The 13,060-nt window shown below is 37.3% G+C and overlaps 1 protein-coding gene across 1 annotated transcript in view; it reads right to left on the bottom strand.

The window, feature by feature from the left end:
* The window catches only part of ESR1 (estrogen receptor 1), a 172,415-nt gene that overhangs the window by 62,490 nt on the left and 96,865 nt on the right, over positions 1-13,060 (bottom strand). Inside the window, 1 exon segment of the mRNA XM_063329315.1 lies at positions 12,009-12,125. Within this exon segment, the coding sequence (XP_063185385.1) occupies positions 12,009-12,125 (117 nt within the window).

Below are 13,060 nucleotides of genomic sequence, written 5' to 3'. Positions count from 1 at the left end.
AGCTGTCACTATGTGGCACACACAAGACACCTGACAATACTGTTCTAGTTTGGGAGAGGACATAACTACTTCATTTTACAGAAAAATGTAAGTAGGAAGAATGCAATTACACAATTTGTGAATTTAGGCAGAAACACTCTCTCTTGTATTGTGATAACTGGTACAGATGTTGCAGCTGTGGTATTTTTCTCAGAATATCCCATTCAGTATAATTGGCTTGGTCCAATGCTGTTTATCTGAGAAGAACCATACAACAACATGAAAATAAGATTATTTAAAATCATCACCTTCTTTCAAGAAATCTAAAAGTTCATTGTCATTTTCTCACTGGACCATAAAAGCATATTCACTTCTGAGTCAATTCCTTTTTTTAACTCTCTGTCAATAAACGTGCAAAAGCACATCAATCTCTCCAAGATGGGTGCAGGAAGCACATGTTGCACAACCAGAAATGGTGGCACATTTGACTTCAGAATTCCAGGTCCATACAGCGGGACGAGACAGTATTATATCCTAGAAATTAATATATAACGACTATTGGAAATCGGATGGTTTATTTCACATTTTTTAAACAAAGAAGTTTACCTGTTACTACATATGCTTTCTATGTGTATAATTAAGTAAGATTTTGGGTTGCTTCCTGAGGCACTATTTGGGAAAAGAAAGATGACTGGTGAAAAGCCCTCGCTCAACCTCAGGAGCTGATATTTGCAGAAGAAAGGGAGAAGAAGAAAAACTTCTTTTTTTTTTTTTTGTTACTCTTCCTTAATTAACACTCAGCTTTCAAGGAACTCCTCTGCTGCTTCTCCTTCTAGCCCTGGAAGATAGGGTTCTAGCACCTAAGAATTCACCAGGAAAGCAGAAAAGATATGAAGAAAAACTGAAACAATTAGAAAGAGAATTGTTGGAGATCTGCAGAGGGGAAGACAACTGATTTGATGTGGGAATGGGATTAATGAATGCTTCTAGGATATATTTAATAAGCATGACAATTACTGGATTGGGAAGTAATTCTAATCGCTGCCTGCATAATTTTTCAGCCCTTTATACACTTGCAGAGGTGATGTACTCCATTCAGGTTAATTACTAACACCTTTTTTTTTTCAGTGTATCTTTCTTGTTTCAGAAGGAAAATATGGTTATTATATTTTCTTTTTATGCAACGACTGAAACAAATAAGTCTATCTTCATAAAATATTTGCTTTATGATATAGTAACCAGTTATCCATGTGTCTTTTCCCTCAAAAAATTTTAACTGCATCCTTTTCTTGCACTTCCTGCATTTATCCTGCACTACAGATTTTTAAAAGTACTAAAAGAATAACTTTCTAATCTTTACCTGCTTTCGTGGGCAATACCTTGACGGAAAGAACTAGTCACTTGTCTCTCTTTATAGAAACACAAATTAGGGGCATATTATTTATTTGGGGCTTTTTTTATATATACGTATATGATCTACAGTAAAATTCATACAATTTTTTCATTGATCTACAGTAAAATTCTGCTTTTAGTAGTTTCTGTAGTTTTCATATCATATATCATCATAAATATCATGTGAATAGGAAAAAAATGTAACTGGTCATAGGCTGTAACTCTGATAAATCTGTGAGATCTCAGGTACTCTGTTATTAGAACACATTTTAATATCTTTCACCTGATGATCTTGGGGCTTTTTTATGGATAATGGTTTTAGCTTCCCAAAAACCCCAGAACATTAAAATCAATGTACAAAGACTTAAAATCACCCAGTGAGCAAGCAAGAAAATTAAAAGCAATGTCCCAATCACCACTTACCCACCTCATGTTGGTACGCATGTGTGTATTACTTAACAAATATTTCAATCTAAAACTTTGGGCACACAAAAAGTTTTCTTTTTCTCGCATGTGCTAGCCCTGATGCATGCAAACACCCGAGTTATCTTAGATACAATCTTGGCTTCCACACTGTGATTCAGTGACAACAGAAAGGCTCTTTAACAAAACAGCAGAAGATGATTTTAATATTAGTGTTTACACACAGTCACAATTTGAGTAATGGCATGGTAGTTTTCTACTGCTGGAAGGAAAACATATTCACTCCAATTGCATTTTAGCTTCTCTACTTCCTGAGGTTACCAGAAGGTATCAGATTGAGAGGGGGATGCCAGGGAAATGACAAATACACGAATTGTTAAATCCCATGCCCCCTTTTTGACAAAGTACCATCAGAGAAGCAGCACACTGTTGGACTAAATGTTAATTTGTCAGGGCATTTCAAATCATAGACAAAAATAATCTCTGTCACAATATCTGGCTTTTTTTGTCCCCTAACTGCTTAGAAACCCCATAAATGTCACGGAAAATGTTTCACTATTGTTCACTCTCTTTCCATTACTATTGGTGCCTTGCCATCCTACAGTTCCCAGAGTCAGTTCATTCAAGTGATGGTAACGGTTACTGCTCCAGCCCTGGGCACAAGAATGCAATTAGTGCTCAGAAGTCATTGGCACATAACTTCGAGCTCTACTACTAACAGTCCACGGGCAGCACTCTGCAAATCCTTGCAATAGTCACTGCTCTACAAATTAACCTCCACTGTATACATGACAGACATTCAGGTGGCATTTCAAGCATTTAAACTAGTGGAAACAAAGTAGATTCGGAAACTTGACAAGTCAGAACATAAAGGCAAGCTAAGTGCCAGAACTGGTGAACCAGAGTTCACTTTCCAGGCAGCAAGCATATAAGCAATAGCTTTTAATTCACATCAGCGTTGTTTCATGTCTTACTGGAACTATTTTGCAAAATAAGTAACTTTTAACCCAGGGAATAAGCTCCTACTTAAAAACTGTTTGCTCAGAAATGAGATTTTAACTTTGAAGATTTTCTTCCCTATTTGTGGCTTCCTGATAATGCAGACGCTTCCATTTCAGCAACACAACTGCTGCGGCTCCTAGGAGGAAGAGGTTTAGAAGAGGGCTGGTGGAAACGTTATGGGAAAGGACAGCCTTATGCACAGGAAAAGACTGCAACACCTAGGTTAAACAGGATTACAAAATTAAGACATCTGGCTCATAAATAAATTGGAGGAAAATAGTCAGAGTGTGAGGATGGCGTGGGAACTCTGCTGAAACCCCCTGTAGCAATCAACAGTTTGTGCCCACACCCTGAGGAGAAAAAAAAATCATGGCAGAAAGGAAAAGGAATGACTTTGGGGGGTTTTGTAAAAGGACAATAAAAAGATGGATCTATGATTGGTTTTGGAAACGGCGGTCGGTAAATGCTTACCAGCTAACCTCCCAGTCTGGAGCAACCTTTGAACCTGAGACACTTTGTCCATAGTTCTGCTCCTCTTCAGCAGACTCCAGATGATGTTTGACACTTCTCTATACACACACAGCCTTCAAACATTACCAGCCTATAATTTTGTCAGTTTGTCAAAGGAATATTTCAAAAGTGCTTGTAAACACCTTCTCTTCTAAACAATTTTGTTACTCTTCAAGACTGCCTCATCAGAATTATGTTGAGAATTGCCAGAGAAAAGGAATATCTGTTGTTTTGTCAAACAAACCCTGCTTGAGAATAAAAGACTAAACGTATGTGGTAAGTAAAAGACATTATAAATAAGAAAGCATCCTTCAGATAGCCAGAGAGTCTACAGCCCAGTTGACGATCAGAGTATTAAAGGAGCATGCAAAGAAGCCACACAAATCCTACACCAGTGTTCACAAATTTTCTAGGCCAGAAACTCTTTATGTGGGGAGTAGGGGAGCCTTGCTGAAGCTGAAGTGAGAGTTGAAGAGGCTAGAAACCCAAAAGCCTCTCTCAAATGTCCTAACACAGGAGGGATTCTGCTGCAGAAGAGCTCTGGGACTCAGTCCAGACTCACTTTGGTGCCGCTGCTGCTGTTGGCCAAAGTAAGTGATTGCAAAAGGCAAACAGTGTGAACAAGCTGCCAGTTCCCTTATGGACACAAACCCCAGTGTCATCTAAGCACAACTGGCTTTAGAGTCTAAAAGGTGGATGCAAGCAAGGTAGCTGTCTCCTAATGACCTCTTAGAGTAACTTTTCTTTGCAGATAAAGCTCATTAGGCACACCTCCACTGAAATCAACAGTTTTTTAATGCTTCATTGGAAATAAAATCCTACTGCTTCCTTTAAAACATGCTGTATATAAGCAGAGGTCAGGAATATAACTACATTCTGGATAGATTTATGAGATGGAGATTGCTGAAGCTATGGCTGAAATGTAGGTCCTAATATTGTAACGTATCTCAGCATGATGGCCCTTCCAAAGTGATTTTGAGAGCTTTTCTGCTTAGTTCTCTCTAGATAAATACATTATTTGGTCACAGGAAAGTAACACTACTTTCCAAATTCAAATTTTATAGGCTTAATAAATTACTTCTTTTGAATATGATTCAGACAATCAGCCCCTTTATTTCATATCCATTTCTCTTTTTAGAAAATCAAGCATAAATGTAAATTGTGCTGAAACCCCAGGTGGATTGACAATTACTTTAAATGAGAAACATTGTCTGAAACCTGCTAAAAAAAATAACCAGAATTTAGTGTCTAATCTTGAACAGGCCTGCCTCAAGTGACAGTGCTTAATAGCCTGGTTTCTGACCAGGATATCTAGACACTCAGTAGTATCACTAAATAACAGATTTGAATTTGGTCTGTGCACCTGGCTGTTGCGATTTTTCTACTCCTGAGTGGTTGATGGATGCTGTATGTCTGTTTATGTGGGTGTTTTTTTTTCAAAAAATGTCTCTCATCCTTTTTCAAACTGGGGCTTTTTTTTTCTTCTGTAATCAGGACTACTTTCTACTGAAGGAGAAAGAGAGAAGCCACAGTGGGGAGATGCAGGGCCGAGAGCTTGCATTCAGATATTCTGGTTCAACTCCCAGCTCTGCCACCAGTTTTCTCAGTCCTCAAGTCACATTACATATCACAGTGTCCCCGCATTCCTACCAGCTACAATGCAGACCATAAACTGGTCTTCCCTGTAAAGTTTTTAAAGACCTAGTGACAAAAAAATGCTGTTAACAAGGAGGCAAATGTCATTTGGGGTCTGTAATGACAATTCATAACTCACGGTTTTAGAACCAATGATCTACTAATTAAAGACGAAGGTGCAAGACATCATTCATCCTAATCTGTATTTTGGCATTCAGTCTTTGGGATTCATAGCACATGTTTTAAAGAGCATCAGAAGACACATAGAAGAGAAGCAAGAAGTGTTCAATTAATCCATCATTCAACTGAATCCCTTTCAGTGCTGACACAAATCATACTAAGTTTTGGCTACAGAAAGTACAGCAACAGCTCCATTTCTAGGCAATATTTACAGTGAAGCCATACGCATTTCAGGGGTCACAATAAAGTTTTTACAGGAATCATACATCAACCGTGATCTGGAAAAGCCAAGAAGCTTTAAGAGTAGGACTCCATTAGTATAATTCTCAAAGACAGTGAGAAATTCTAACTGCTACGTTTTAGAAATTATGTAGATTAATTAGAGTACTGAAGCTATTTGGTCTGATAGATCAGGACTGAGAGTGCTAGAATTGAACTGTAAATGCCTAACAAAGTAAAGAACCAGAAGCTCTGGTACTCTAGATAGATAGAAATTTCCCAAGCTCAGCAAGGAGAAGACACCAGCTGTTCTGACCTGCATGGGTTTCCTCAAAACCAGTGAATGCACAGTGGCACCCTGAGGTACCCGTGGTAGGAACAAGTGGCAGACAGAGGTGGAGACACAGCAAGGATCCTAGACTTCATTTAAAATTAATCAGCAATTTAAATGGGGACTCTCTCATTGCTGTATCTATTCCCAAGTAATATCACAACTGAAATAATTACTAATTAGGAATTTTTAAGTATGTAAAGGACAAAATGCAAACGTAAACAAATATACAATTAGCTTTACAATCTCAAACAGTGTTCCAGTAAAACATCAAAAATTCTGCACTATTAACAAAAAATTTATATAACTTGTTATAGCATATAAATAAGCATAAAACAGGTTGTCCTTTTCCACCTGACTGTAAAAGGTCTTAAACAACCTTGTCTAAATTCAGTGTTGAACCTACTTTGAGCAGCTGGCCCGACAACAGACCTCCTGGAGTTCCTCCTAGCCCAGATCATTCTGTGAAGTGTAATAGGAAGATAAAGTATTTTTGGCAAAAGTGTTCAAAACAATGGTCTCTCGTTCTTATTTTGGGGGCAAAACTGTGGAATATTATATTTTGGGACAATTCAATGACAATAATACACTTTGCACGCGTACAAATGGGAAAAAGAAACATTTCACTAAAAAGTCTGCTTTCAATTCCACCTTCTTTTCCAGGAGGCTGTCCTAAACTCACAAAACCTTGCTTCAAGTGCTGCTTGAGTACATGCTTTCAGCCCATCAACTACATCTTAAAAATGTGCATTTCCTCAAACATTTATCAGGCCCCACTTACACAGTTATTTGGCTGAGTACAGAACAGTATGTCTAATAAAAATCATAAAGATTCTCCTCAAACAATGTATTTTCACGTTGTTAATCTATTTTACTTCATTCACTAATTTCTATTTTTAATATAACATTTCATTAAAGATAATTACATGGAAAACTAGGAAGTCTGGAGCCCTTCCAGTGGTTGCATCAGACACCGATTTACCTCTGCTTTTGAGAATGATTTTAATAACTCTCTGGACTTTCAGCATGAACAAATATAGCATTCAGCAAGAAAGCATAGCTCTGTCCATTTAAAGACAAAAATCAGCAAGGTTCTTCTCTAAAAGGATGGCAAATTTGCAAAATGTTTATTTCTTTTCCCTGTAAAAATTTGTCTTAAACTTCAGTAACATCGTCACACTGAACCAGACTGAACAGAGTCTGGTTCTATGAGAACCAGAAAATGTAAGAGAAAAACTGAAAGCCTCCAGTCTCCAGACTCCAACCTTCAGACTCCGATCTCTAGGAGTTAATGAACATTTCTACAGGCACCTGGCACGTGGTTATGGCACACTGTTATGGCAAACACAAACTTTTATTCCCTGGGCTGTACCACAGTAATCTCTGAAGGGTTCTCAGATACTTTGTGAGGGAAGCACTGAAGGATGTGGGCTTCAACTGCACTGTAATGCTGTAATTTCTTAATCACAAGAAACAACACTCAGAATCTTCTCTCCACAACATGAAATTTCAGACTGCTTAAAGACAGTAAATACCCCTGGTTACATCACCATCTGGATCTAGCCCATGAGCACTCAAATCCTTGATCACCCCATTTCCTGCGACTTGAGGTTGGGAAGCCATCAACATTTGACAAGTGACAGAAGGTCTCAGGGTGGCTAAAAATGGACTATGTGGCAAATAACTGATTTTTCATTAAAGATCTAACATTTAACTTCACTGAAAATTTTTGCCATAGTCACTGATTCCACTACCAGCCTGTTGCTCTGATCCCACACGGCACTTGACGTTAAATCTGCCTTGTGGCATGTGAACAGAGGGGAAGAACGTAGCCTGCTAATAACTAGAAATCCCCATTCACTCACCACACTATAAAAATACTTCATTAATAAATAACAATAAAAATAAGGTACTTGTAATTTCAGAGAATGAGGTCCTTCGGAGCCAAGTCATCAGAAATCCATTAAAGCAATGAAGAAATGGAAAACTACATCTGTATCAGAGCAGAGACCACCTGGACCATACATGTGGTTGGAGCTTCAGGATTGCAACTGCTGCAAAAACTCCATTTGGAAGCTGGGAACCCCCATCGCATGAAATAGTAACCTGGAATATACTTCTCAAAACCAGAACAGAAACTATCTTCAAGAACGCATTAGTGGATCATAAACAAAAACAAGGCTACTCTTCTCTGCTACTCAACCAGAAGAAAGAGGGACATGACAAGGAGCTTATTCTGTGTGAGCGCTTTATCCACACGTACAAACAAGGGCGGACAGACTCAAATTAATAATAAAATATAATATAATAAGGTGCTTTTAGCTTATTCAGAAAGAGAGAGTGAAGCATTTGGACAAAATATAACAGCCGTAAATTCTGTCTCAGATGCTGATTACATCAGCAGAGATTCTGGCAGTCTAATCGTCTGTTGTAGCGGCACGGTAACAGATGCAGAAGGAAACACTTGCAAACATAAGAGGAGAGAGAAAATAACTCTTCAGTACTGAAAGAAGTTTTTAAAAGATGAAAGAACAGTGGGATGAAAAAAATGATTAAATTTCCACAGAAACTCATAAATAAATGTTCCTACAGCATAGCTCAAGAGTCACTTGAAGCCTGCATTTTTTCTGAACGATGCCGCAAAACCATATTTCAGTTGTTACCACTCTATTAAAAATATATATGATATTTTTAATGCTGCATCAAGTGACCTTCTATGAGAAAAACACCAACAACCATAGCTTGTAACCTAAGTTTAAAATTAAACAGAGATATTTAATCAAGATTTTATCTAGCTTCCTCCATATTTACTGAAACTCAATAGTTAATAGCAGGTATTGCTCAGAAGTTAAACGATAGATAAAAGTCACGAGTTAGCAGTTTTGACAATTTGTTAAGAAACCTCAGCTAACTCAGTGCAGGAGGAAAAGTGAGATTACATTTAGAGAAAAAGAAGAATACAGGTGTTTTCCATTATGTCTGAAAGGTATATCATCATAAGCAAATTGTGGAGACAGATATAGAAGTGGGATATGACACAACTGAATATTTTTCAAATGTATGATAGAATTAATGCCTTTAAACAAGTCAAATCCTTCAATATGAACAAAAGGAGATTACTTAAATTAAAATATTCAATCAAGACAACTATGAATTATTAGAGAAAAATGTGGACCTTGAGTTAACCACAGGACTACACGATTCAAGTATGCTGAAGGAAATTGCTATTCTAAGACACCTATTTAAACAGAAAATCTTAAGAGATCTTCTCAGAGAAAACAAAACAAACAAAAAAACCCAACCAAAAATATTTAAAAACATTAAAAAGTTAACACTTTAAAAGTTAACCACATGACTTACCAAGAATATTCACTTAACCTTTATCTTCATCTGAAAGAAATGTGACAATTATCAAGTACTACTTAAAGAAAAGGATTTCTCTCTCCCACAGCTACGTGGACAATACAGGATCAGTAATGACTCCAGCAGAACCTTAAACGCTTTACTTCATCCTACATTAACTTTTCTTTTTTTGACTACTTCATGTGCAGGCATGCCAGATTTATAGCCTGCAACTGAAGGATCTCGAGAAATTTTTCCCAGACTTCATAAATGTTCTTAAATTCTTGCATATGAACCAGTGAGGGACTTCAGTGCATTATCAGCAGTCTTTTAGGGGCCCAAAGAGAAACCAAAACCCGTAATATTGACTATTTTTGAACTACTGGTTGCTGTAGTGACTATAGAAATCTTACAGCGTTGTAAAAAGAAAGGATGAAATCCACAGGACTTTACCCAAGTGAGGGCCACTGTATGAAATGAAAATTCCAGTACATCTATATTAGAAAGAAAATTTGAAGAAAATTGCAATCTTATTTTGGACTTCTTTAATCTACAGAATACTAGTTGAGACTTCTGTGCACTTTTTTATGTGATTGAAACAATTACGTACAGAACAGTGAAAAACCTATTACAACACGTATCTTAGAGAAAAGATATGAAAAATGTCCAACTGGTACAGTGGGTCATTAATTAAATACATGCAAGTATAAATGGATGGAATAGTGCCAAATGAAAGACATAGCATCAACATAAAACATAATGATATATCTTAACTATGATCTGGCATATGTGCAAGGGTTAAAGCTAAAGCTGCGTGGTAAATTTATGTGTGGGATTTTCTGATTTTAGTTTGCCTTATCTGAAACTTTAACTTCTCCAGACCATAGTTGTGATACTAATTACATACATTTTACTTTAAAGACGTCTAGCCATATACACCAGGATGTTAAGGCAGAAACAAAAAACCTCTGGATCAATAACTAAATCTTACGAAAAAAATCAGCTACTGGCTTAAGTGTTAGAACCTTCTCCCTGCTTGTATTCCAAAACTGAGATTAACAAAATCAGTCTCAGCTGTCCCTTTATCCTTATGTTGAGAAAAATGCAGATTCAACCTCAAAGTGCAGCAACGACTGACTAGTGTTTCTTTACTCTTTCCTCTCTACTCTTTCTCCCAGGTTTCCCAGACTTGGCCTACCTTGACCACACGGGCTGGGCTTATAAACAATCCTTTGTTGTGGGATGGATAAACAAAAATAAATGTAAAAGCTACTCCTCTCTCTTGCCCCAGATTTTTTATGGAATAAGTAAGCTTTAGGTGTGCCAGAGAAAGGAAGAACTGATCTGTAATATAACAACTAGTTCCTTTCACATGCAAGACATGGGTTCTACTCCTTTCTCTTATAGCATCATAGATCATAGAATGGTTTGGATCAGAAGGGACCTTAAAGATGATCTAGTTCCAACCCCTGTGCCATGGGCAGGGACACCTCCCACTAGATCAGGTTGTTCAAAGCCCCATCCAGCCTGGCTTTGAACACCTCCAGGGAAGAGGCATTCGCAACCTCCCTGGGCAACCTCTTCCAGTGTCTCACCACCCTCACTGTAAAGAATTTCTTCCTGATATCCAATCTAAATCTCCCCTCTTTCAGTTTAAAACCATTACCCCTCGTCCTATTGCTACACTCCCTGATAAAGAGTCCCTCCCCATCTTTCCTGCAGGCCCGCTTTAGGTACTGGAAAGCTGCTATAAGGTCTCCCTGGAGCCTTCTCTTCTCCAGGCTGAACAACCCCAATTCTCTCAGCCTGTTCCCACAGGAGAGGTACTCCAGCCCTCTGATCACCTTCATCGCCCTCCTCTGGACTTGCTCCAACAGGTCCATGTCCTTCCTGTGCTGAGGACTCCAGAGCTGGATGCAGTACTCCAGGTGGGGTCTCATGAGAGCAGAGTACTCTTCTAAGCACTTACTAGTTAGCTAAATTTTCCTACAGATACAAGCTTCAATAAAGCTAGTGATTACTCTTCATTAATAAAAGCAATGTAAAATTTTTAGTAGGCTACAACATGGTTTTCTTCTGCTTTAGAGCAAATATGAAACTTTATAATTTCTTGTTCTTAAATATTCGTAATTCTTAGGAGCACAGCTTTTCCAAAAGGATTAAAAATAGCTAACTTCTGTCTGCTTTTGACAAACATAAGGTACTGTAACACAGAGGAGAAAGGCAGGTATCATAATCAATCCAAAACTATGTTACAAAAGAACTCTTCCATCTACGTACACACCGTAGTAATTGTTCAGTATTGTCATATATTTCTAACTTTGCCTCCAAAAGTTAAACACTGTATATATAAATAAAGTAATTTAGTGGTATTCCACTTCAGCCTCACCATTCAGTGTCTGATTTTTCTTTTCTGACATCATTATTACATACGTATGTTCCAAGAAAGTGGCATTTATCTCAGTTTTTATAAAATAAGTGAGCCTTTAATATTGTTGGGTGAAATTAAATTGCATACAAAATATGTTTACAGTACTGGAATAGAAGGGATTTGCTTTCCCTTCCAGAATTCACACAACAAGTATTACATATTCAGAAGTTTATTTCAATGAGTATGGACCGATCTGAGAGTATCAGTGCTTTTCACACTGAACTGCAAAATGCTACAAAACCTTGGGTTAAGTTTCGTTCACCATTATCTGGAGTCTATCACGAGAGACCAAAAAAATACTGAATTAAAAATATTAACAGAAGAATACTAACTCCATTGAAGTCAATGTTCCTATTGATTTTGATGCAAATTTGGGCAAGAATAATACCATGGTATTTGGGAGGTTTTTTTTATTTTTTATTTAATTGCTCTTTGATTTAATACACTTCAGCTCAGTAAAATTAGTTGCATCCTCCTTTGGGAACCATATCAGCTGTCCAATGAACATAAAAGACAGGAAGGCAGACACCAATGTTGAGGATTTGTTGATTGCTGTGTACATACCACCTTTCATCATTCCCACTTCATAGCATTTTCTTAGTCGGCAAGCCTGGCAACTCTTTCTTCTGTTCTTGTCAATGGTGCACTGGTTAGTAGCAGGACACATGTAGTCATTGTGCCCTGCAAAACCAGAAGGAAAGTAAGGACACAGTTATAACAGACCTAACAAAACTGCCTATAGTTCTCTCTTATTCTTCATTGAGTATTTAGTACAGCACCTACCATTTCAGGAAGAAGGTAGGGTTACCACCATAATCTATGACAAAAGTACTGATACAGACAGTGAAACTAACATCTATTCACAACACATTTATTCATGAGTTCTTTAAAAGTACTATTAAAAACACTAATTACAACTTCTGTAGAATAATTAAAATAATGAACAATTAAAGCATTCACAAAAGAATATAGATTAATATGAACAAGTCCCTTGATTTCCGTGCTCTTAGCCTGAGAAATGTGGTGCCATCTGGTCCATGTGCCTGTGTTAATGTTTAACCAATAGACTGCACAAAATGGTTCAAGGTTTATAGAATTAAAAGGGCCTATGTACAGAAGATTTTTTAGTATCTATCACAACCTGGGGCAGTTAAGAAACAAACAACAACATAAAATAGAAGCAACAACCATTCATTAATTGTATCTCAGGGCTAAATCAATATCTAATTCCAATTGTATGTCTACTGATAGATGCAAAGGCTTTTTGTCATGACAAATTCTTAAATTACCATATGCTGCAACCAAGTTTGGTACTGATACCTTTTCCTTCAGAGCTCCACTTCCTCATTTACTACCCTCTGCATCTCAATTCTCATTGTAAACATTTACAGGGTACCATAATTTTTTACTGCCAACAAGCCTCTATTCCAATTTTCTCTTAAAATATGTGTGCTTAAGCATGCTATAAAATTATTTTCCAACCATAGACAAAGTTTATCAAGGATAAAAAAGACTATCCAAAATGATCCTATTGGTGCTGTGTCTTCATCTAAACACAACTAAGGTACAGCACACAACGAAACCGGTTTACTGCAGAACTGTTTGTTCTTTCTTTC

This window comes from Chroicocephalus ridibundus, chromosome 3 (genome assembly GCF_963924245.1).
Source record: "Chroicocephalus ridibundus chromosome 3, bChrRid1.1, whole genome shotgun sequence".
Classification (NCBI taxonomy): Eukaryota; Metazoa; Chordata; class Aves; order Charadriiformes; family Laridae; genus Chroicocephalus; species Chroicocephalus ridibundus.
Note: the sequence above shows the minus strand (reverse complement) of the source record. Positions and strands in the feature narration are given on the sequence as shown.